This window comes from Mercurialis annua, linkage group LG8 (assembly GCF_937616625.2).
Source record: "Mercurialis annua linkage group LG8, ddMerAnnu1.2, whole genome shotgun sequence".
Classification (NCBI taxonomy): Eukaryota; Viridiplantae; Streptophyta; class Magnoliopsida; order Malpighiales; family Euphorbiaceae; genus Mercurialis; species Mercurialis annua.
The window spans coordinates 32,973,274-32,999,874 of record NC_065577.1 but is presented as its reverse complement, the minus strand read 5'-3'; the positions used below and the strand labels follow the sequence as shown (position 1 = coordinate 32,999,874).

Here is a 26,601-nt window from a genome sequence, read left to right as displayed (position 1 = left end):
GCATGATCGTGGCAAACATGACGATTAGCGTCAGTGTCAACCCACCAACCACTTGATCCACCAACAAGGTTGATCTCAGCCATCATCTCGGTTATCATAGCCGTAAAAGGTTCTTTAGTCAAGTTTTCCTGCGAAGTAGTACTTGGCCTGTTTCGACACTTGTGTGCCATATGACTCGGTTTTCCACAGTTAAAACATAGAAACGGTGGCAGGTCATTTTTAACAGGTGGTGCCTGTTTCACAATATGGTTCCTTGAAGGATTACCATTCTGGTTCGCTTTGAGTTCGAATTGCGATTATGATTCTTAAAATTCTTGCCAATAGGCTTCAAACTCATCAACTACACTTTCTTGTGTTGTTAGAAACAACGAGCACTTCATCATTTAGATCTTGTTTTCTCGCCTCTTCCTCAATCCGAAGATGAGTGATCAAACTTTCCAGCGAGAACTCCTTTGTTTTGTGCCTGAGAGAATTCTTAAAGTCCCTCCACGAAGGAGGTAATTTGTCAATTGTTCATCAAGAACCAGACCTTCGGAGATGATCTCATGAGCAATATTCTGCAATTCATGAGATTGTGCCTCGACAGATTTTTCGTCACTCATTTGATATTTGAGGTAGCGTCTGACTGCATACTTCTTAGTACCCGCCTCCTCAATATCATATTTCTTTTGCAGCACCTCCCAAATTTCCTTTGCAATCTTTGTATCATTGTATTAATCATAGAGATCACCACTTAGTGCATTAAGAATAAAATTCTTGCACAAGTAATCGTTAGTCATCCACTGTTGAAGTTCACGATTCTGTTTGTCCTTTTCTTTCTTCTTCAGTAGTTTCATCAACGACAGGCATTGCCATTGTCAAAACAGAAACCACCTTCTTGATGGTTGGGAAAAATTCAGTCTTTTGTTTCCACCTTTTGAAATGAAAACCTTCAAACAGGAATGGTTTGTTGGCATTAACATTAAAGGAACCGTAGGCAGCAACCTCATCAGAGATCATGGCAGCAATTGTAAAGGGATGAGTCTAAAAATTGTTGGTACAATTGCTGTAAACTAAATAGAACACGATGAGGCTGATTCGCGGACTAGGCCGCTCTCTTTTAGACGTTTTGCAGCACATCTCAGTGGCAATAAACAAAGGATATGTTTTATTTGAAAAATAAAAATCTGTTACATAAAAAAATTACAGTGCCAACTGAACCACCCAGGCCGGCCTATCGAACAGACGGCGCACGCGTGTGTGGTAAATACGGTAGGATGTAACTCCTAACCCGTTCACAAAACTGTGTACCCCTTGGGGCCCAAACCCAAATGAAAAATTTCAAGTTAATAAACCCAATAACTTGAGTTCTCCTAAACAATGTGAGACAACACAAAAACTCTCTATATTCTCATTTTAAATAACAAGGGCATTTCCTTTTTATTTTATTTTTCAAATTCAATTAATTTCAATACACACACGCACACATTTTATATATATATATATGTCATTTGTTGTCAAATTTAACAAACGTATAAAATATCTAATTTAAACTTTAAAATAAAACAATTAGAAATGGAATGTATATCATTTCATAATTTTAATTTGATTTATTTAAAATTAAATATAAATTAGAATAAATTTATATAAAAATTCAAAATTGAAATTAATATTGATCAATTCCAATAAAAATTAGATTGATTAGTATTTATAAATTCAATATATTTATAATATAAATTAAAATTTAGTTTTGTAAATATCATATTATGATATGCATGAATAAATCATAAAAATATATAAAATTTGTGATTAAATTGCAAAAATATATAAAATTAATTGTAATTTATATTTATTGTTCTCGGAAGGCAAGTAGTTGAAGATTACAATTAAAAAATTGTTTTAGTTTTTGTAATTTTTAACTAAATTTTATGAATAAATATATTTTACAGGAATAATTTTTAAAAACTAAATATAGAAAATTAACATGAATTATATTGATAAGTTAAGGATTAATTTCAATAAAATACCAAACTTTTACGTATTTTTTCAGTTATAACCAAACTTTTAAAAATCGTATAATTTAACCAATTTTGAGATATTTGAAACCATTTTTAGCCATTCGTAAATGAAACCGAAAAATTCGTAAAGGTTTGGTATTTTATTGAAATCAACCCATAAGTTAAATCTATAAATTTATTAAAATATAGTTATAGTCTAATTATTTTGTCACAGCCCATTTTCATAAATCGTGACCGGCGCTAGGGTATGGGTAATGTAGTACCAAAACTCGTAGCTAGCCTTTCGGTTAACATACAATTATAATAAACCTGCAAGAAAACCAATGCTCGGGGGCAACCGAGACTTCAGCCTGATTCTAGCAGTTATAATATTCAACATTTAATATAAAAAAATACTCGTTCAACTACGAGTCTCCAATATGGCATAAAAATAAACAGAGTAAACATTATAAACATTCCAAAGCAATATATCCAGTCGGACCAATAAGACAAACAACAGTAATAAAATAAAGACGTCTAGTCAACTACTGCGGTCTAAAAATAAAACAGTTTGATTTACTAAAATAAATGAAACCTCCGAGGAAAGTAAATACGGAGATCACCAGACTCTCTCAGATCATAACCCTGGGAAAATTGGAAAAATAACGGGGTCAGATATACTGACCACACTTTTACTCTCAGATCATACCACTATTTACATTTATCAAGTGGAAAACCTTTAAAACCGTCAAAACATTTAATAACGATATTACGAATAATAGTTTGAACCCTAATCCACAATTCTAAATAATAACATAATCCAATAGGCCTGGCCCCGAGAGCTGAGCTACACCGAGTTACCACTGACCACACTTTTACTATATCTAGAGTCCTGAGAGTTGTGCTATACCGAGTTACTCTATTTGGCCCCGAGAGCTATGCTCACACCGAGTTACCACATTTCCATATATACCTTACCCAGATAAATACCGGTGCGCATGCAGTCCTAATGATGCCCATTAGGTAGCATGTTCCAACTAAGAGTCATAATATAAAAGTAGTTTGAAATATACGTACAGTATATATTTAATATATTAAAATAACAATTTACTTAATAAAGCGGTAAATAGTAAGTACAAACTCACTGCTTGCTATTCCACGTGATAACCGGCAAGCACGAACAGTATACGGGTCTAAACAATTAAAATAATTATTAAAAACAGACCCTAACTCTAGAGAGTACTAGACACTACATAGGACTAGCACAAATAACACGTCGTAATTAAATAATCCAAACAACACAAAAATACCCAAAAGGTAACAATGCACAATTATTACAAGTCTATTGAGTTCTCGCTTAAAATCCGATTCACAAATATTATTTAATAATCTTTAAATAATAATTAATTTCCAAATAGTGGTTAGCCGAGTTACCAATAACTACCAAGCTAACCTCACTTGTCGGGTGACCCAAGTCTAACCCGACTCAAAACTTTTATCAAATATAAACCCGAGTTTATATTTATAAATAATTTGATAAAATAATAATCATTTTAAAAAGTGGAACTCAATAACTTCAATTCCAAGTAACCCAAGTTACAACTAAAACTTAACCATTTTAAGTTTATAAAGGTTTAGGGACTAAACTGTACTTTAGCCAATTAGGGACTAAATTATACTTTAGCCAATTAGGGACTAAACTGTACTTTAGCCAATTTGATATTCGAAATTAAAATTAATTATTTATTCTCAATTTACTAAATTATAAATCAAAACAAAGATCCAAAGATAAAACTTAACTTGAATAAGTTTTTAGAAACTTTAGGGGCTAAATTGCAAATTAGCCAATTTTGACATTTCGATTAAAATTAAATATAATTACCCGAGTAATTAAATTAAGTTATAAAATATTTAACATAATCAAATTGTCTATTAAATTCAAACTAGTTCAAGTTATTATCGAAACCAAATTCAATAGGTAAAACTAACTTAAAGGATTCAATTGATTTTAATAAAACAACTAGGTGACTATACATGATAATTAACCATCTCTTTTAATTCAAAGTTACTAATTCTCTCTAACCCCAACCTGCCCAATGCAGCAACCACCCACTTAACCTATTATTCAAAAACGAATCACAGTAACAGGAGCAAATCAATGGCAGCCGAAATTTAACATTTTAAACAACGAAACAGTGTCGCATCCGTGAAGCAACTAGCACAAGAAACGGCAGCTATAGAACATGTCACGGGGAAATCGAAACGGCGACGAAACGGAAACAATCGCGAGCTTAAGCAAGGTTAAACCATTAACACTCAATGAACTATGAGTTACATGATCATATAAGACACATATATCATAACCAAGAATAACATAGAAAACATCATCAACTTAAATGTAAAACAGAACAACACCGCGTGAAATTACGATGAAACGGCGGCGACTATATCGTATAGAATTACGTACCGTTTTGGCGAAAACAAAGATGAGAATTGTAGAGGCGTGAGTCTACAATCTCTGGGACGAAACAGAACTGGATTCGATCAAGAAACGAAGGAGAACGAATCAATTTACGGAACGTCGTTCATAATACCAAAACTGAAATCACAAGAACAACGAAGCTTACCAAGGCAGCAAGTTTGAAGGAAGTTTTCAGCGTTAATTCTCAGAGAGAAAACGAGCGAATGACGGCTACGGATTGTTTGTAGTGTGGAGAAGGAATTAGGTCGATAATTAGGTATAAATACGGATCTATTAGGTTAGAAAAAGTCGGGGGAAGAGTGCCCCTCACACAGCCAAGGCTGGTCTCGTTCAAGACCAGCAAAATTGCACAGGTCTCGAACGAGACCTGCGCAATTCTCGAACGAGACCAGCGCCAAAGGCACAGGTCTCGTTCGAGACCTGGCTTGGCAAAGCACGGGTTCGGTTGGGCCTTTGGCCCAACCGAAAGAAGAGAAGAGGAAGATTTTTTTAAGGCCTAACCGAACACAACCCAAACCTAACCAAATCAACTACCCATTTTTTTAAAAACGACTCTCGAATTATTTATCGGAGATCAACAAAATAAAATAAAACTTTTACGGGATATTACATATTTAATATAAATATATAATTTATACTATAATATATATAAAAGCACGGAGGAGGGAGGGGGACAAGCACATTTACCATATTATCCGTGCTAATTGAATGCTAATTAATAACTTAATTTAAGGTTTTTTAGTCATCTAATAATTAATCAATACTTACTATTTAGATAAGGAAATAGTGTAATTTAATTTTAGACTTTAATTTCATTTAGGAGTGATGGATACTGAATCGTATCATAACTATCGTGAAGCCGAGTCGCACCAGATAAGCCCTCGTGAGGAACGCTAGTTTCGAACCGAGTCTAACTGATCAAGAATAGTATGCGCCGAATCCATAGGATTCGCTGAGACCAGAGAACAAGTAGATAAATGAGCGAACCCCCAGATGAACTGACATCTCTAAAGACTCGGAGAAAGCGTGTCGCCTAGGGATCCGCCCAACGATTCAAAGATCTCTCCTATTTAGATACACACTCCAAATTAGGAAGATAAGCCTATTCAAGAAGATAATCCTGAATAAGACATTTCTGTAAATAAGAAATCTACTTACTATTCAGGACCAATCTCTATAAATCGGAAATCACATTTCTATTTAAAGTCAACTAAATATTCACTCAACTACTATCAAGGAGATTGAGGTATGCCTAAAGCACAATTACAATATATTCTAAAAACGCTGCTCGAGCTCAATACTGACTTTGGCATCGGAGAGTTAATTGGACAACCACCGTCCGATTGGCTTCTACCCTGTTTTACATGTACATTGATCGGATCAGAAGGCAGACTCCATCAAGGAGTTTAGAACTTAACATGAATTAGGAAACTCTTAAGCTGAATTGAGAAACTATAGTATTTATAGAGAAATTTTTAGAAAGACTCAATTCATCACGTCATCCGTAAATAGAGTGGATAACATTATAACACCTCATTAAAATGAGGGTATTCTTGTAATTTTAATTTTTTAATCTTTTTTACACATTCGAATAATGAAAATACAAGAGTACCTTTATTTTAATGAGGTGTTATAATGTTATTGACTCAGTCCACAGATGATGTGGTTGAGTCTACTTAAAAATTTCTCGTATTTATAACTATGTGTGCAGTAAAGAATAATATATCAAATGAATAATTTTAAAAATCTATTTACACAATACTCTATCTCTAAATTTGCTTTTATGTAGATTCGTTTCAAAGTTAATGGAAAATATCTTTGAAATTTAATTGTGCTAAAAATCGCAATTTCTGAACAGTAATACTAACGGATTTGCAAACTGAAAAATAAATAAATTGTTAAAACCTATTAACCTATGAGTTGCATAATTTTTTTAATACATTTAGTTATACATTTCTTTATTTTATTATTTTGAAAATATTTTAAATAATAATTTTCAATGACGACAAATCGTACTTAAAAATAATATACTGAATTAGTATCATTACTTAGTTTTAAAATTTAAATTTTTTATTTAATTTTGGACTAATTAAATGTTATTCTTATATTTATCTAATATTTTAAAGTGGTAATTTCTTGAAATACATGTTTCGGTAACTTATTTATACTTTTACCTGTCAAGTTTTGACTGTTTTTTCTAATTTTTTTATTTACGAAAAATACTTTTTTTTAATTTCACAAATACGTTTTTTGGTTTCCAATTTCGGTTTTTGGTTTTTTTGGTTTGGTCGACCGAATTGACCGATTGCACAGCCCTATTTTTCAGTTTTTAATAATTTATTTATTTTATAGATGTTTTTTCTGGAATTTTTTTAATTTTTTATAGTGTAACAATAGTGTATATATAGTGTTTTATGGTGTTTTTATAATGTAAAATTAGTATATATATAGTGTATATATAATGTGTATATAGAGTATTTATAGTGTATTTATGGCATTTTGTAGTGTTTTTATGGTCTATACCATGAAAACATTGTAAATACGCCATAAACACTGCAAATACATCATAAACACTTTAAATGCACCAAGGATGTACAAAAGAACGGGAGAAATACACCAAAAAAACATAGATATCCCGAAAACACCAGAAATAGACTATAAATACATCAAAAATACACTAAAACGTAAATATATTATAAAATTACTACAAATGAACCATAAATCGTACAAAATCAGTAGCAATAAATAAATCTATGAATAAGAGAAAATGAAAATAAATAATTATATGAATAATAGAACAATTTTATAAAAAAAAAAATATAAATATACAATAATTTATTTACAAAATGTTTAAATCATTACAAAAAATCTAAAAAATTACACAAATTTAAAAATGAGTCGAGAAATTCATAGAGTGAACTGAAGAGACGAACGGACTAGCGTCAACGGAAAAACAACCGGAAACGACGAGAAATCCATCGGAAGTAGACAAACGGAAGCGCGAACGGAAAAGCGAACAGAAAAGACGAATGGAAAAGTAAGCGGAGGAGACAAACTGAAAATCAAACGAAAAAAGAAGAATAGAGAACTTTAAGAGAGAAGAGAGAGAAAAAAGAGTGATTATATAAAAGTTTAACATAAGATTAGATAAGGCTTCTATATATAGTAGGTACTTTTGTAAATAAGTTAGAAAAATAGATAACGGAAAAAATGAGCCAAAATGGTGTAAATACTTTGCCAAAAACAAGTATTTGGAAAATAATTCATATTTTAAATTCTTTTTATTATAAAATAATAAATAGCTATTTATAGTAAATGAATTCCATAATGATTATTGTATAGTATATGATTTACTTAATAGTTATTTTATAGTATATGGTTTCAAAAGTAATAATCAAAAATTTTAATTTATTACTAATTAATTAATAAATTCATAAACTTTATGATCATTAATTAATTAACTATGAATAATAATATTTATTTAGTTTTTTTTTGTCAATCAACCCAAGCAACAAATTTTATTGATTTGCTAAAAACCCGATAAACTAGGACAGCAGAACAAACTTACAACTAAGCCAATTAAGGCTTCAGAGACAATATAGAAGAAAACTACACACTTCTAAGATGGATATCAGACTTAATCTTCTGCACTACAACTTCCCACTTGACCCTGTTCTTGTTAATGATCAGGTCATTTCTAGCTAACCAAATCTGGTAAACCGTAGCATTATAAAGCTACTTTCCTCCTTCTAATTCTATCAGACTTGCCTTTAGTTCTTCTAGTCATGTAGCTGACTTCTCTTCTCCAATCATAAACATCTCTGGTGAATCCTATGAACTTCAAGATCTCTTTCCATATTGCATTAGAAAAATTACAGGCAAAGAATAAATGATCCACTGTTTCTGTGTGAGAATTACAAAAACAGCAGTCAGCTGTTTGGATAACTCCCCATTTCATCAACTTCTCTCTGGTCTGAATCATATTCATTAAAACAAGCCAGACTATGAAAGATTCTCTAGGCACATTACCATCAAACCACACTAGATTACTCCAGTTTTTTTTGCTATTCTCAGTTTGCAAATTCTTCCAAACACTCTTGGTAGAGAACATACCATTGCCATTTGCCTTCCACTTAATCTTGTCTTGTTCAGCATCCCTAATAGAAAAGTTTTCTCTGATGTAGTCCCAAGCAACTTGAGTCTGCATATTCACTGGATCTGGCAATCTCCAGTTATTGTTCATCCAAAGGTCTTTAACCTTTGCCTTCTTTGGAATATCAGCATATTTTATACAGATATATGGGAATTTGTCCATAATAGACTCTCCATTCACCCAGGGGTCATACCAGAAGGAGAAAAGGTCCCCTCTTCCCAGCTTATACTCAACCAAGTGCTTAATTTTGTCTCTAACTTTCAGAATGGATCTCCAACTCCAAGAATAGTCCATTGCTTTTGTAATCCCCCAGAAGCTAAGTTGCTTTAGCTTATTAAAATTTACCCAGTTTGTCCAAATAGATGGTTTCATTGAGATTAAATCCCAAATCTGCTTAGATATGCCAACAATATTACTGAGATGCAGAGGTCTGATGCCCAAACCCCCTGTTCTTTTACTGCTGCAAACTTGACTCCATTTAACTAGACCTCCCTTCTTCAAGGAATTAACCCCATGCCATAGAAATATTCTGCAGGTATCCTCCACATCTTTAATGACAGCTTTTGGGATCATAAAGATTGAACTCCAATACACATTCATGCTCATGAGAACAGAGTTGATGAGTTGCAGCCTGCCTGCATAGGAGAGACTTCTGGAGGTCCATTGGTTGATTCTAGAAACAATCCTTTGGGTTAAGGTGTTGCAGTGGTCTTTGGACAGCCTAGAAGATATAAGAGGCAGGCCAAGGTAGTTGATAGGCAAAGTTCCAATTTGGAAGCCAAGCTTATTTTTAATAGCTGTCCTGATTAAATCTTCAGTCCCATTAAAGAAAATAGAACTCTTGTTAAGGTTTGGGTGAAGACCAAAAAACTCAGCAAAGGTTGAAATAGATTTATGCAGAATGCCAATAGAGTGCAGATCACTATTGCTAAAAAGCAATAAGTCATATGCAAAAATGAGGTGGCAGAGCTTGATTTTTTTGCAACCTTTGTGATATGTAAAAGTTGTATCCCTTGTTGTTTCTCTAGAAATAATTCTTGACAATATCTCCATGCAGAGCACAAAAATTAAGGGAGATACAGGGTCTCCTTGTCTCAGACCTTTACCACCATTCAAGTACCCCACTGCTTCACCATTTATCATGATAGAATGCTTCACTGATCTAATGCAAGTCATTATACTTCTAATGAACTTCTCAGGAAATCTGTAACCTATTAGGATCTCCTCAACAAAATCCCAATCAACAGAATCATAAGCTTTCTTGATATCTACTTTAATAGCACAGCAGTTATCATTCCCTCTATGGTAATTCCTAACCACTTAATGAGCTAATAAGATATTATCAACTATGCTTCTAGAAGGGATAAAAGCAGATTGAGACATACTAACTAGCTTAGTCAAGACTCCTCTAATTCTATTAGACAATTTTTTTGAAATGCATTTGTAAATGACATTACAACATGCAATAGGTCTATAGTCAGTGATGGAAGTAGGATTAGCTACCTTAGGGATTAAGGTAATAGCTGTTGAGTTGACTTGCTTCATTAGCTTTCCATTAGTGAAGAATTTTGTAATAGCCTGACTGATATCATCACCCACAATTCTCCAGCTTTTCTTAAAAAAGACACTGGAATAACCATCAGGGCCAGGGGCCTTATCGTTACCAATTGAAAACATTGCCTCTTTGATCTCTCTGTCTGAAACTGGAACATCAATCTCCAATCTGTGTTCATTACTGAGCTTGTAACCTTCATCAAAGATGGAACTCTCAATATTAACTCTAAAAGAGTTTTTAGTACCAATGGACTTCTGATAGTAATCCAGGATATCCATCTTTATAGCCTCATAATCATTTGACACAGTACCATTACTCAGAACAAGAGAATTGATCTTCTTTCTCACTTGTCTCTGTCTAATACAGTTATGGAAAAATTTAGAGTTTTAATCCCCTAGCTTAATCCAATGAGCCCTTAACTTCTGCCTTAAGAAGTTCTCTTCTCAGTTTAGCATCTTCTGCAGATTAAAGGTAATTGCTCTCTCCTCGTCTTGAAGAATTGTATTGAAAGGATCCAGTAACAAGTTGTTCTGGAGATTGGCCTGTATAATTCTGTTGTCTCTAATTTTGGAAGACAAGTCACTGAAGTCTCTCTTATTTAAACTTATCAAATCAGTTCTTAAGCCTTTCAACTTCTAATAAATTTGGTACATTTTGTAACCACTGAACTCCTTATTCCAAGCATTTTCAACTATACTGGAAAAGTTGTCATGCTCATACCACATGCTGTAGAACCTAAAAACAAACTTCATGTCTTGGTCCCCAATGCCAACTCTAACTACTATTGGGGCATGATCTGAGATTCCAAGATTTAGTACTTCATAGTAAGAGTCAGGCCAGCTATTATGCCAATTCTCATTTATGAAGCACCAATCTTTCTCCAGATTATGCTCTCTCCACTTTGGCAATTATGCCAAGTGTAATTACTACCAGCGTGGCTCAGTTCATCCATATTATTCTCATCAATCCACTTCTGAAAATCTTCTGCAGCTGCAGAGTCAATTTCATTCCCACCAATCCTGTTACTGTTATTAAGGAAAACATTAAAGTCACCTAGGATCATCCAACTTCTATCCTGGTTTGCAGTGTTTAAATTTGACCACAGATCCTTCCTCTCCATACTAATATAGTTGCCATAAACGAAAGAACAATCAAACTTCTATCCATAACCTCAAAGTTGCAGGTTATGAATTGATTATGAGTCATCAGAACATTTGCATTAACAACAGACTTGTTATACAAAATCCAAATTCTCCCCATCTCTGAGCAGCTATAATTGTTAATAACTTCCCAATCTACTAACTTCCTCTGAATACTTTTCCAAACCTTCTCAAAAGAGTTTTTATTAACTCTAGTCTCCAAAACTCCTATAATACTCAACTTATTTGTTCTAATCAAAGTAATCAACTCTGATTGCTTGACAGGGTTATTTAAACCCCTTATGTTCCAAGAGTATACCATTGAGGTTTTTTTGTGGACAAAGTAGAATTCCTTCCTTTTCTACCCTCTCCTATAGTTCCTTTTGACTGATTCTCACTGCCAACTTCATCACCTAGCTCCTTATCAATTTCTAGAACTTGAAATGAGTTAGTAGTTACCTCATTTGTTTGTTGAGTTTTTCCATTTGCCTTCACTTTTTCCTTCGCTCTATTAATTATCGCATTGATATTTCCAAAAACAATCTTATCTACCACAACATCCTGCTGCACTTCAGAGGCTTTCTCATTTGAGATTTTCTCATATGTAACCTTTTTCCCCTCTTTCTTCTGGGTATTCATTCTATAAGAATTCATAGAATGCCCAATTTTCTTACATTTGTCACAGATCAAAGGCCGCCATTCATAAACAATCTGTTGGTAGAATCCAACTCCATTCTCATCCTGCAAATACACACTCTCAAGAAACATTCCATTCACTTCCATATCCACCAGAAGTGTAGCAAAGGCAAGCTTTGTTCTCTGGATAGTACACTGATCACAGAATAAAGGAACTCCACATAAGCTTCCAATTTTACTCAGTATTTCTTTAGACCAGAATTCCCATGGTAGCCCAGGTACTTGAATCCAAATGGGAATATATTTGAATTCAGATGGTTCCATAGTCATCCTTGGATGCCATTTCTTCAGAAGGAAAGGTCTATTATCAAAAGTAAAAGGGCCTGATCCCAGCACAGCATTACAAGCTTCATCAGTATCAAATTCAAAGAGAAACATTGAAGCATTAATCCTTGTCACTTTCTGTAACCCTAGATTACTCTATATGTTCTTCACATACATTTCAATTCTCTGAAAAATAGGGTTTAAACCATATACACAACCCACGATTGCATTCTTCCATCGATCCTCTTCCTTAACCACATCTTTGGAATTAAAGCAGACAATACGAGCTCCGTCTTTAACCGCAGGAGGAATGTAATTCAATTCAGTACTGGTGCATCTTGTTCGAATATTCCCAAATAGATTTGTCCAGCTCTTAATCTCAGTTGATTCCTTAACCGCCATTGTTTCTTCCTTCTCACTATCTTCCTTCTCATCATAGTCTCCTACATTAACTTCAATTAGGTCATCTTCATTGATCAATTGCAGTTGTTGAACTTATTCGTCAAAATCAGCAGAAATTGGCGAAGATAGAACTGGATTTATCTCTATCTCCTTCGTAATCACCTTTTCACTATCAGCTACCACATTGATTCCTTTATTAACCGTCTTCCTCTGGACTTTCTTCTTCGCCATTAGCTATGGCGTGTTTGAGAAACGGTTATTTCTCAAGAAGCGCACAAAGAGAATTAGAAGAGAGAGAAAACATTTACTTATTTTCTCCTAATATATATTAAAGATACAATATAACTAAAAGGCTTAATTCCTTAAAAAAACCCCACCTTGCACTTTTTCTTCGTTTATACCCTGACCTTGTAAAAACACCATTTGTACCCAATTTTGGGTTTTTATGTTTCATCTCTACCCAAAAGCATTAAATTGTACTTTTTTCATTTGGAAAAGAGTTTAAAACATACTTTTTTCTATTTTAAAATATACAAATAAATCCTTAAACTTAAAAAATAATCAAATACATCCAAATAATTAATTAATTTTTTTAATTTGATAAAATAATAAAAAATTAAAAAAAAATATTATTATTTTTAATTTTTTTGTCGGAAATATTTTTAAAAAAGTTGAAAAAATTAAAAAAAATTCGAAATATTTTTTAAAAAAACTAAAAAAATTATTATCATTTTTAATTTTTTTTGTCGGAAATATTTTTAAAAAAGTTGAAAAAATTAAAAAAAAATCGAAATATTTTTTAAAAAAACTAAAAAAAATTATTATTATTTTTAATCTTTTGAAAAAGATGGTATTTTTGTACTATTAATAACATTAATATCTAATTCGTATATAAGTTAAAAATGAAGGATTGTTTTAAACTTTTTTTCAAATGAAAAGAGTACAATTTAATGCTTTTGGGTAGAGATGAAACATAAAAACTCAAAATTGGGTACAAATGGTGTTTTTACAAGGTCAGGGTATAAATGAAAAAAAAATGCAAGGTGTCCGTCTCAAATTGATAGGCAGTTTAGGACAAATACAAGTTTTAAAAAATTGTATTTATCAAGATAAAATGAGTAAATTTATGTCCAAAGAACATCGGAGACGGTGAAGGCGTAGAATAGAAGTCCGGTGAGCAGAAATAGCAACTGAAGCAAAACTCCTCACCGTAACAACTTCACTGCCTCTGCTTAGAAGAAATAAAGAATCACTTTAGACGGGACTGACGTCACTGCTCCGGCTATACAAAACGTAGATAATTTCTGCTGCTAAAGAGACGAACTGTGAGTGGTGTACAAATTTTGTTTGTTTTGGATGTACAAAAAAATAGTAGTGAATAAAAATGGAGGGGAATGAATGATAGAATAGGGCATGGGGAGTGTTGAATTGGGCAGACTAAATTGGTAAGAGTACTAGAGCTGTTGGTTTGGATAGATTAGTGAATGTAAAACTCTTCTTCAAAGTGAGATTTGGATAGCTTGAAAATAAATGATAGAATTGAAATTATTAAAGTACTATGGTATTCAAATTGGTACTATGGAATGGGGAGGGTACTATGGTATTCAAATTGGTAAGAGTACTAGAGCTGTTGGTTTGGATAGATTAGTGAATGTAAAACTCTTCTTCAAAGTGAGATTTGGATTAGATTTCATGATCTTAGCTTGAAAATATATGATAGAATAGGGCATGGGGAGTGTTGAATTGAAATTATTAAAGTCTTGATGCCCATCTTCAAGGTACAGTGTAGGGAACTTGAAGTTTCCTGCTCCTTGTAATTCATTCATCTTGTACCTGCTATTGTGATTCAAGGTAATGTTTCCTTTAATGCCTATGCAACCTTCTTCTTCATTCAATCAGCAGAGCTACTCTTTTCTTTTTGTTAACTATGCATCCATGCATTATATATCAAGCTATTCACACTTCTAAGAGTATATACTGATTAAGCCTCAAAAAAAAAAAAAAAAGATGGGAGGATTTTGCACCAACTTTTGCATGCTCATTATGCTTGTGCTGCTCATTTGCAGGATATCAATTCCACAAGCTACACTTGCTGCGGATGAAGGTAAAATTCTACTCAACTAGTTTAACAAATTTATATGAGACTGAAATGAGTTTTGTTATGCAGTGAGAGCTCTCCGTGAAATAGCTGGACAGCTGAGAAAAAATGACTGGGATTTCAGTGTTGACCCCTGCAGCAGTCGCTCAAGCTGGAAGCGTGCAGATACGTCATTGTACAATAACAGTGTGAAATGTGATTGCACAAGTCCGGACGGCGTATGCCATGTTCAGGAAATGTACACTTGCTTAACTCTCTGGTAATATCTTCAGTTTGCGATTGAATAATGATATATTAGTTGTTTTTTCCTTCTTGCAAGATCTCTCCAAGGGCAAGATCTTGCTGGCGTGCTTCCACCGGCAATTGTGAAGCTACCTTATCTTCAAAAACTGTAAGTGCTTCATCCATTACAACAACAATTCTACCATATATCTCCACTTTCATTGAAAAATCTTTCCATCTTTGCAGCGATCTGACTCGCAACTTCCTCAGCGGGAACATACCTGCTGAATGGGCTTCTTCCAAGCTACAATATCTGTAATTAGTTTTAAACCACATACAAATACTCATTTTTACTACTCACTGGTATCTAATCCACTCAACTGCAGGTCTCTTTTGGCGAACCGCTTAACCGGAAATATCCCACGTTACTTGGGAGAAATGACTTCACTTACTTTCTTGTATTGCATGCTCCCTCCTTTCTTATCTTTAAATTTAATTTAAAATGTCTTTCATGTGACCATCTTATGGATATTGATTATTTGTTCAGGAGCCTTGAGAACAATTTCTTTCATGGATTTGTTCCCCATGAGCTTGGACACTTGGTTAATTTGGAGAGTCTGTTAGTTTCTCTTTCCCTACTTGTAAACTAGATTTGATTACCTTAAAAAGTCCAGAAAAATGTTTATTTAACATTGATCTTGTGTGCATTCAAAGGGGTGGCATCAAATTTGGTGACATATTTAACAGATGTGGTGAAAATGAGGAATTCAGAAGCAGCAAAAACAGTGAATAATTGGTGTGGATTTACATAGTCTTGCGCTGGGCAAGTTGTTGTCTTGTGCTATTGAATAGCGACAAGTGGTTACTGTTACAGTTTGTTTTGTTTCTGTTGATGTGTGATTTATTCCTCAATCATTAGCCACCTTTTTCTTTTGCTGATTTACTCCTCTCTTTTCATTGGTTTCTGTGAGATTTGGTTTCCACTTAACCTTTTTCCTATTGGTTTTATTTTTTGACCAATACATGCGAGTTGTCTCTTCATGCACACTTATTTCACTAAAGGAGTAAACTAGGGCTTCTGGGGTTTTTTTCTCGGTCTGCTTTTTCTCTCTTTTGGCTGGGTTTGCTGAGAGTATGGCGGGTACGTCTGGTATGTCTGATTTTAATGCTCGTTTATTTCCTGAAGAGGATGAAGACGAAGGTCTGGATTTTTCGGGTGAGGCGCTGGGAGAATTGAGTGAAGAATATAAATGGTGTTTGGTAGGGAGGTTTTTAACAGAAAAAGTGGTGAATTGTGTGGCTGTGAAACCTGTATTGCCTCCGATATGGAAGCCGGTGAAGGGTGTTTGTATCACAGAAGCGGCCCCTAATCTGTTCATGTTTCAATTCTGTCATGAAAGGGATATGAGAAGGGTGATAGATGATGGTCCGTGGACATTTGAACACCATCTTTTCCTTTGTCGTCAATTGGTGGTTGGTGAAACGGCGGCGGAAATAGAATTATGGGAGGCTAGTCTTTGGGTCCATGTGCTTGATATTCCATTGGGTATGGCTTCTAAGAAATTGGGTGAGGAGGTTGGTAACTACTTAGGAAAGTTTATATGCCATGATAACAGATCTGTTAAGCCAACGGAGGGAAGTTCTATTCGCATAAGGGTTAGTATTGACGTTCGTAAACCTTTGAAGCGGAAAATGAAGCTTAAGCGTAGCGTTTCTGCATGGAATTGGATTAATTTCCAATATGAAAGGATCCCGATGTTTTGTTTCTATTGTGGTATCATGGGCCACTCTGAAAAATACTGTGAAAAGTACTTTGACAATCCGATCGCCAAAGAACTGTTGCCGTATGATGCAGACGTACGTTATTCTTTTAAAAAACCACAGGGTTCTATGGATGGGAAATGGTTAAGGAAATCGACGGCAGCTAGGGCGGATTCTGAGGTTGATGACGATGAGGTGGCAAGTTTGAATTCAAAATTGGCAAATAATCTTGTGATTGTTAGAGCAAATCCGGAAGTTGAATTTCAAACAGGAAAGGGGAGTGATAAGGGGGTTGGGCTTGGAAATTATTCGATTTTGCCAGGCAAAGATCAGGGAGGATCTGTTACTAACCATAATAGTAACAAAGTCATTAGTCCAGGTGAGCTAGAGGATGAGCTGGCATTTGTTGCCAAAAGGAAGAGGCCTGATATTGGGCTGAGTAAGCAGGGATTGATTGATGGGCCAAGTTTTCATGCGTCTGACATGATTATTGATCCTGAGGGTTACAGACCGGCTGACCTTGAGAGGGTCGGCCCACAACAATGAATTGTTTAAGCTGGAATTGCAGAGGATTGGCCAGTCCTCGTGCTATTAGATTCCTACGTGACTTGGCTAGAAGGTTGAACCCTTCTTTTATATTTCTTTGCGAAACCATGATTAACGAAGCAAGAATTATTGCTTTGAGGAATGCCATGGGGTACAATTGTTCTATTTCGGTTGATAGTGTGGGGAAAAAGGGTGGCTTAGCTGTTCTTTGGAAGATTGAGGCTGAGGTTACTTTACTGGATTCGTGTAGTCATTATGTGGACTTAAGTATCAAGGTTGTGGGGTCGCAGGAATGGCGCCTTACTGGTTTTTACGGCTGCCCTGTGCAAAATCGTAGAAGAGAGTCTTGGAATTTGTTAAAGAAGTTAAGTCTTTCTAGTTCTCTCCCATGGTGCGTAATTGGTGATTTCAATGACATCTTAGCGTACGATGAGAAAAGAGGTGGCGTTGTTCAGCCTAACTGGCTTGTGAATGGCTTTAGAGATACGATTGTTAGTTGTGGGTTGTTTGATATAGGGGCTTCGGGGTACAGATTTACGTGGGCGAGAGGAAGAGGTGATGGAGGTAAGGTTGAGGAGAGACTTGATCGTGTGTTGTGCTCCAGCGAATTGATCAGTTTATTTCCGGAAGCGAGGGTGAGGAACTTGGAGCATACTACTTCAGATCACTTGCCGATTTTTCTTACTATTACCCAAAGACCTGTTGTTACTAAAACTCGCAGGTTTCGTTTTGATAATACTTGGCTGGCAAAGAAGGAGTGTGGGGAGGTGGTAAACTTGGCTTGGAGATCTGATCCCACGCTCAATATTTCCGATAAATTGAGTTTGACAAAGGAAAGCCTTAACTGCTGGAGTGGTAATAGAGGGCCGCAATTTAAGAGCAAGTTGGAGCGTTTGCGTAAAAACCTGGATGGTCTGCAACATAGAAGTGATGAGGAGGGTGTGCAAGCGTATATTTCTGCTTCTAAGGATTATAATTCAATCCTTGGGGAAGAAGAAATTTACTGGAAGCAGAGGTCGAAGTGTTTTTGGCTGGCCGAGGGTGATTCAAACACGCGATATTTTCATAATTTTGCGTCCGTTAGAAAACGGTCAAATCGTATTGATAAATTACGTGATGAAGAGGGGATTTGGAGGACGTCCAGACAAGATATTGATGGTATTCTTACCCGGTACTTTTCGAATCTTTTTTCTGAGTTGAACAGTACCATTATTGATATTGGTGTTGTCTTGCCTTGTATTGATAATAGTGATAATGAAGGTCTGGTTAGTACTGTTTCAGAATTTGAGGTTCGTAAGGCGATTTTTAGTATGCATGACGATAAGTCGCCGGGTCCGGACGGATTTAATCCAGCATTTTTTAAAAAGTATTGGTGTGAGGTGGGGAGAGATGTGACTAAATTGTGTAGTGATTTTTTTGTGCATGGTGACTTTAAAGAAGGGCTTAATGACACAACTCTTGTTCTTATTCCGAAGGTGACTAATCCGGAATCTGTGTCTGACTTAAGGCCGATTGCCCTATGTAATGTTGCTTACAAAATCTTATCTAAAGTCATGGCAAACAGAATGCAGAAAATTATGCCGAAAATCATCTCGGAAAACCAAAGTGCGTTTGTGGAGAATCGTTTGATCACTGATAATTTTCTCATTGCTTACGAAATAGGTCACTATTTACGTTGCAAGCGTAGGGGAAAGAATGGTATGGCGGCGTTAAAGATCGATATGAGCAAGGCTTATGATAGAGTTCGATGGGATTTCGTGGAATTTATGCTTCATAGATTGGGGTTTTGTGATCAGTGGATTAGATTGGTGATGTTTTGTGTGCGGACAATCAAGTATTCTAGCATTAGTGGTTGTGAGAATATGGTTCCCATCGTTCCTAGTCGGGGTCTAAGGCAAGGCGATCCGCTTTCGCCTTATCTCTTCATTATTTGTGCGGAAGGGCTTAGTCGTTTGATAGCTCATGAGGAATCGTTGGGTAGATTACATGGGATTTCTATTTGTCGTGGCGCTCCCTCGGTGAGTCATTTGTTCTTTGCGGACGATAGTTTCCTTTTTTTCCGGGCGTCGGTTGAGGAGATGGTTGTTGTTAAAGAGGTCCTTGATGCTTATGAGTCTTTTTCGGGTCAAAAGGTAAACTTCCAGAAGTCCAACATTACCTTTAGTTCGAATACTGGCCCGGAAGTTAGAGTAAACGTAAAGGCTATTATGGGTGTGGAGGAAGCGGTCAAGAATGGTTCGTACTTGGGTCTCCCATCTTTGATCGGCAAGAATAAAACGGAAATTTTCCGATTTATTAAGGATAGAGTGTGGCATAAAGTAAAAGGGTGGAATTCGAAATTTCTATCAAGAGGCGGAAAGGAAATTCTCATTAAAACCGTGGCTCAAGCGATGCCAAATTATGTAATGAACGTGTTTCTTATCCCGTTAAGAATTTGTGAGGAACTTGAAAGAATGCTAAATTCGTTTTGGTGGGGGCGTGATCAAGCTACAAAAAAGGGCATTAATTGGGCGAGTTGGGATAGACTTTGCATTCCGAAAAAATTTGGTGGTTTAGGTTTCAAGAAGATACGAGATTTCAACGTGGCGATGCTTGCTCGTCAAGCTTGGCGGCTTATTAAAATGCAAAATAATCTCATGGCAAAAGTGTTTAAGGCAAAATATTTTCCGAATTCGTCTTTCCTAGAGGCTAAATTGGGTTCGAATGCTAGTTATGTGTGGCGTAGTATATTTGAAGCTCAAGCGATCATGTTAAAGGGAGTTCGGGTAAAAATAGGTAACGGGCGGAAGACTCGAGTTTGGGGCAGCCCCTGGATTGATAATGATAACAGTGGTCTTATTTCTACGACGATGCCGGCTGAGCTTGCTAATGCCAAGGTGTGTGATTTGTTTGAGATTGATAGAAGAGATTGGGATGTTGGGTTATTAAAAGATGTCTTCAATAATGATGATGTAGGGCATATCCTGCAACTTCCTCTTAGTAGTAGAGACATTGAAGACGACTGGAGATGGAAGTTTGAAGTAAAGGGCTGTTTCTCGGTAAAGAGTTGTTATAGGGCGATTCGGGGTGATATTTCCAGTCCTTTTAACTCAGTTTGGTCGAAAATCTGGAAACTTCCGATTCCGCTTCACATTCGAAATTTCTTATGGCGGGTTTGTAAAGATTTTCTGCCTACGGCAGTTGCCTTAAATCGCAAGAAGATCTTCATCTTTGAGCAGTGTCCAGTTTGTGGGTGTGGGGAAGAGTCAGCTGCCCATCTTCTTTTTGATTGTCAGCTAGCGAAGGAATGTTGGTGTATTATTCAAGTCCCGAGTCTGAATGCAGGAACAACAGTGAATGATTGGGTGGATAATTGGTTATCAGTTCTGGCCTTAGAGGATCGTGTTCTCGTGGCGTTCATCTGCTGGCATCTCTGGTTAAACCGTAACAGCGTAGTTTGGAGTCAGAAAGCGGGCTCAGCTGAGTCAGTGATGGCGGCGGCAGTTGCTCAGCTTACTTCTTGGAGAGTTGCTCGTCTTCCTGCTGTGAATTTGAGATCTTCCAGCTTGTTTAAAGAAGATGGCAAAGTGTTGTGGACTCCTCCTAAAGTTGGATGGTTAAAAGCTAATGTGGATGCAGCGAATTTCTCGGATTGTGCAGGTACGGGTGTGGGTATTGTGGTTCGGGATTGGACAGGTGCATTGATTCAAGCCAGGCAAGTTCGGTATAATGGCAGTGTTAGTCCGAGAATGGCGGAGGCAATGGGCATTCGGGAAGCTTTGAGCTGGCTAAAGGATACCCCGAATTTGGTGGTTGAGTCGGATGCGATGGAGGTAATTCTAGAAATTCGAAACCCGGAGGTCTCGGAGTCGGATTCTATTATGGGTGATTGTTTTCATTTAGCTAAGCAGTTAAGTAACGTTAATTTTATTTTTGTGAGACGATCTGCGAATCAGGCAGCGCACATTCTAGCGCAGAATGCCCGTTCCATACCAGGTTTTCAGGAGTGGTTCTGTCACTTTCCTGTTTTTCTCACCAATGTAACTGCTTTGGAGCTTTAATATAAGTCTTATTTGATTCTCAAAAAAAAACATTGATCTTGTGTTTTTTTTAAGGACTCTTAGCGCCAACAATCTTACCGGACACTTGCCTCTTACTCTCTCTAATATGACCAAATTAAAAGAGTTGTAAGCCCTTATTACATTTTTGGGTTGCTTTCTGTACAGATATCTTTTACTTGTACATAAGTTTTATTATTGTTTTTGTAATGGTCATTTGCAGTAAGATAAGCAGCAACAACTTCAGTGGAAAAATTCCCAGTTTTTTCCAAAGCTGGAAGAGTCTCGAGAGATTGTACATTCCATCTTCTATCATAAATTTGTAGTTCATCAAACTTTAGTTCCTATATAATGAATCATTTTTGAATGGCATGGAGCAGAGAGATTCAAGCTAGTGGCTTTGAAGGGCCTATTCCTTCTACAATTTTTGCTCTAAACAACTTAGCCGAAGTGTGAGTTAAAGAATTACTTATGGTATTGAAAATTTGAAAAGAATTGTTAATAATGTCAGTTTCTAAATCATGCAGAAGGATTAGTGACTTATACGGGGAAGGTTCAGCATTTCCAAAATTAGACAACTTGACAAAACTTCAAAGGCTGTAAGTCATTACTAACAATAACATTTATGGGTTCAGAATTTTCTCTACACAAGTAACTTAGTTTATTTTGCAGGATGTTGAGGAACTGTAATATATCTGGATTTATCGGACCTCTAGATGCAATCCAAGATCTGAAAATTTTGTAATCATATGCTTCCTTACTAATTAAATCTAAATTCAACCTTAACATTAGCATTTTATGATTAAAAAGTGTTTTTGCCATGCAGAGATCTCAGTTTCAACAGGTTGGGAATTAATTCAACAGATCTTGAAGTTCTTGCTCGTGCAAGGTTGAGCTATTTGTAAGTATTCTAGCAGGGCATAAATTTTTCTATTACTCCCGATATAAGGTGATTTTCCTCTTTTGCCTCTCGAATAGGTTCCTGACAAGCAACTTACTCACTGGACCCATTCCGGACTGGCTCAAGAATGGTGGTATAAATGTGTATGTCTTTATCTTTTTTTCGCATTATGTTAGGTTTCTTGCATTTTTCTATTTCAACCTAGGAAAAATTGTACCTATGATTCTTCTTTTTGTTATGCATCATTGAGAAATCTAAGCTTGCAAACCTATCTGTGAGTGAATTTCGGTTTTCCAGGAAGGCTCACCTATTTAAATCATCCCATTTTACCAACATGCCTCTTACCTTAAACTAAAATATGGAGATATTTGCTACATTGTTATCATTCCTTAGCTTCTTTTATGCGTCAATTAATCAGTAAATCGAACAGCAATTGGCTTGGTGATCAAGTAAATCATAGTAGTACTCAAGTACAAGTCATTCTCCCAAGCTAGTGAATGTCTAATGCCTGATAAATTGTTTCTTTTTATGTTAGTGTAGCAAAAATAAAAATACTCAACAGCTGCAGAAAGTAATGGCAAAACCTCTGATACTTAACTGTCCGATGAAATATGCAACTCTAAGAAGTTAATTTTTTTTAACCTCTTCTTCTTAACAAAAGAAGGTTAAAGATCTTTTGCATCTATATCTGAAGATGATGAAGTAATTGCCAGTTGCATAATCATTATCGCTTTGACATTAATAAAACTATTAACATTTATGTTGCAAGATGTTTGATGTTTGTGTGCAGTGATATAGACCTTTCTTATAATAATTTTACCAAAAGTTCATTGCCACCTACATGTCGAGATAAGCTGTAAGAACGAACAAATCTCATTTATCTTTACTTAAGTTTGAAGATTTTATTAATAGTTTCCGCATTTGAACCTTACCTTTTGCTTGATCCGTCAGAAATTTGTTCAAAAGCACTTCAGGAGTGAATGACTCGTAAGTCACTGCTTTACTGAGCTGTTATGTCAAAAGTTAGTTTCTTTTCCCTCTTCTTATCTTCAAAAATATCAGCTGATACAATTTTCTTCTACTGCTTATTTTTAGAAAACCTATCGAGTGCCTAAAGAAATTCGCTTGTTCGAAAGGTAGTCATCCCTTACATAAAAGTACATGATACATGCTTTGATTAACTGTGAGGACAAACGGACCTGTGGAGGAAAACAATTATGCATTTTTCATAATGTAGCTGCTTATATTATGTTTTCTCATGTATAAATACTGCAATCTATTAATAGACAGGTATTCCGTGCATATAAATTGCGGTGGAATAGAAACAGTCATTGGAAGCGTGAGCTATGATTCAGATGAAGAATTTGGAGGTCCAGCAACATATATTCCCAAAGAGGAGACTTGGGAAGTTAGTACCACAGGACAATTCTGGGGCAAAAATAAAGCTATGTCAGACTATATAGCAGAAAACGTATCCACCCTTAGGATGAGCAATTCTCAGCTGTACACAAGTGCACGTGCAACTCCTCTATCCCTTACGTACTTTGTGCGTTGTTTAGGAAATGGGAATTACACTGTGAAGCTTCATTTCGCAGAGATAATAATCAGGGATAATAGCTCATTCCACAGTCTTGGAAGACGGATTTTTGACGTCTATATCCAAGTAACTAGTTCTGTTTTATGTGTTTTACATCTTTTAGAGAAGATGGCTTAATTAAATTTGCGTGCTGTAGGAGAAACGTGTGTTGAAAGATTTCAATATAGTGAAGGAAGCACAGGGGGTAGATAAGGTGGTCATCAAGGATTTTAAAGCATCGGTTAAGAAGGGAACTATAGAGATTCGTTTTCAATGGACCGGGAAAGGAACAACCGCTGTTCCTAGCAGAGGAACCTACGGTCCTATCATATCTGTGATTGATGTGGAATCTGGCAAGTTGTAGAATCTCTTCTGTTTGAGCATTAGTGTTATTGTAGAATGACAAGTTCAATGTAGACTTACTTGCATGGATATAATGCAACCTGACGTTTGTCTTTTTCTAATTTTGCAGACTTCAAACCTCCTGAATCTGGTGGAGGCATATGGAAAAAATTGATTGTGGCTGGAGCTGTAGTTTTGCCAGTGTTGCTCGTTCTTATTACCGTGTGCATTATTTGGTGGAAAGCTCACAAAAGGGAAGTAAAAGATCAAGGTACTGCTGAATGTAATCTAAATGAATGAATGCAAAACTTCATTTGCAACCATATATCATGAGATGAGATTAATTCAGGACATATTATCTTGAAAATAGATGCTATTTCTTGATTATCTGCTTATCGTTTAAAAGCAAGAATTGAATCCTCTTTTTTTATGGCAAAACAAAATGCATGAATAAAAACCACTATAAATTTGTTGTCATTTCATTTTCGCCTTCAGGTAACTTCAAAAATTAGTAGCAACTTAAAGTATATTCATCATCTCCATTTTGTTTACTGTTTCTTTTGATTATATTGCCAGGAAAATAATTGAGAAGTGGGCAAGTTTAGTGTTTTACTATGCAAAGTTTAGATATTTCAATGCAAATTGACTTTCTCAACTTCCTATTAACATTGTTACTTCAACAGAACTATTGGATTTAGACTCGCAAATTGGTGTTTTCACCTTCAGACAAATTCAAACTGCCACAAACAACTTTGATCCAGCAAACAAGATTGGACAAGGTGGTTTTGGAGCAGTGTACAAGGTATATTCCTTCTAAAGAAGTGAGAGCAGTACTCTTTTTGTTATTTTCTATGCAAGCAAAGGGTCAGTATATTTTGTTCTTGCTGCAGGGAACTCTATCAGATGGCACTATTGTTGCCGTAAAGCAACTCTCTTCGAGGTCAAAGCAGGGAAATCGAGAATTTTTGAATGAAGTAGGCATGATTTCTGCTTTACAGCACCCAAATGTTGTTAGATTGCACGGATGTTGTGTTGAGAAGAATCAATTGCTGTTGGTTTACGAGTACATGGAAAACAATAGCCTAGAAGTTAATTTGTTTGGTAAGCCTACACTGCTCACTTCTCCAGTTTCCAACTTGATCGACAAACTAAACGGATTTCTTGTAAATGTTGGTTTCAGAGGAGGAAAACAAGTTGAAATTGGACTGGCCAATGAGGGAAAGGATCTGTATTGGCATGGCAAAAGGTCTTGCATTCCTCCATGAGGAATCTGTAATAAAAATTGTTCATAGGGACATTAAAGCTGCAAATATTCTACTTGATAAGGATCTGAATCCCAAAATCTCCGATTTCGGTTTGGCCAAGCTTGATGAGGAGGACAACACTCACATCAGCACCAGAGTTGCCGGAACTATGTGAGTTATCGTTTCTTTTCAAACATGTCCATTTTCATATATCTTGTAAATCTCTTGTTCCTTCCACTAATCATACCCTAGTAAAGCAAATGTAACTCGGTTATGTTTTTGTTGTGCAGAGGCTATATGGCACCGGAATATGCATTGTGGGGTCACTTAACATACAAGGCAGATGTTTACAGTTTTGGCGTTGTTGCATTAGAAATTGTAGTTGGGAAAAGCAACGTGAAGTATCGACCCGACGAAGATTTTGTTTGTCTCCTAGATTGGGTAACATTTCCGAATGCAACGAACGTGAAATGTGAACATTTTTTTACATATTTGTTGGTTATTTTCTGTGCAGGCTCTGGTTGTGCAACAGAGAGGAAACCTAGTGGAGCTAGTTGACCAAACACTGGGTTCCAACTTCAACAAGAAAGGAGCGGTTAGAATGATGAAAATAGCTTTGTTGTGCACGAATCCTTCGCCCTCGCTTAGGCCTACAATGTCGGAGGTAGTAAAAATGCTTGAAGGGGGAGCTCCTGTTCCTGAATATGTAATGGGAGGAAGCGTATATGGGGATGCGCTCGGGGCCTTACGAAACCAATTCGATCATGACATAAATACTGATGAATTAAGGTCCAAGGCAAGCTCGAGTGAAATCACACCTTGTGACTAGAAATTTGAATGAATTTAATATTTGGTTGAATGTTTTTGGTTGAATATTTATTTTGAATCAAGAAGATTATAGTTTAAGTTTAAAGTATTATTAAAATAAAGAAAGCTTGAGGTTATGGACATGGAGATTGAATTGAAGTAATACCTCTTTGTATATCAAGATCCAAAACACCAACTCAGGTATGAGTTGTTGGACGTGGAAATTGAGTGATTATCTAGAATAGGGAATTTGAATTAAGCATATTTTTATTATGAACACGGTACAAATTACAAGTGCGGGGGTGTGGTTGATATGACATAATTTCATGAATAAGGATTTGAGCCATTTGTACATAAAAGAGCTGGTACAATTTAAGCGGTTGATTAGAGGAAAAGAATG

General features: G+C 35.7%; 1 protein-coding gene and 1 long non-coding RNA gene across 4 annotated transcripts; both read left to right on the top strand.

The window, feature by feature from the left end:
- The first annotated feature begins 13,771 nt into the window (after positions 1–13,771).
- LOC126659835 (uncharacterized) lies at positions 13,772–14,867 on the top strand. The gene is made up of 3 exons (XR_007635102.2): positions 13,772–14,518; positions 14,734–14,771; positions 14,835–14,867. It is a non-coding gene; the product is annotated as an uncharacterized LOC126659835 (long non-coding RNA).
- An 8-nt stretch (positions 14,868–14,875) lies between these two features.
- LOC126659834 (probable leucine-rich repeat receptor-like serine/threonine-protein kinase At3g14840) lies at positions 14,876–26,344 on the top strand. 3 transcript variants are annotated; one of them, XM_050353162.2, is made up of 22 exons: positions 14,876–15,156; positions 15,234–15,302; positions 15,374–15,445; positions 15,535–15,606; positions 21,389–21,460; positions 21,555–21,626; positions 21,712–21,783; positions 21,859–21,930; positions 22,004–22,072; positions 22,158–22,232; positions 22,310–22,375; positions 23,023–23,088; positions 23,184–23,219; positions 23,328–23,368; positions 23,555–23,895; positions 23,966–24,161; positions 24,281–24,421; positions 24,834–24,952; positions 25,041–25,251; positions 25,331–25,565; positions 25,685–25,835; positions 25,909–26,344. In XM_050353162.2, exons 3-22 carry the CDS (start codon positions 15,426–15,428, stop codon positions 26,221–26,223), a joined length of 2,442 nt encoding a protein of 813 aa, XP_050209119.1. In that variant the 5' UTR covers positions 14,876–15,156; positions 15,234–15,302; positions 15,374–15,425; the 3' UTR covers positions 26,224–26,344. The 3 variants fall into 3 exon arrangements, with proteins under 3 accessions (XP_050209119.1, XP_055960037.1, XP_050209120.1); XM_056104062.1 differs by having other exon boundaries at positions 23,519–23,895; XM_050353163.2 differs by lacking the exon at positions 15,535–15,606 and having other exon boundaries at positions 23,519–23,895.
- Positions 26,345–26,601: the final 257 nt, after the last annotated feature.

What these genes read in the sequence shown, in the direction of transcription:
- LOC126659834 (XM_056104062.1), top strand. Translation starts at nt 15,426, where the DNA reads ATGACTTCACTTACTTTCTT. An exon ending in ACTTCAGGAGTGAATGACTC is followed by an intron (nt 23,220 to 23,327) that starts GTAAGTCACTGC and finishes GCTTATTTTTAG; the next exon opens with AAAACCTATCGAGTGCCTAA. An exon ending in TTGTTTGTCTCCTAGATTGG is followed by an intron (nt 25,836 to 25,908) that starts GTAACATTTCCG and finishes TTTTCTGTGCAG; the next exon opens with GCTCTGGTTGTGCAACAGAG.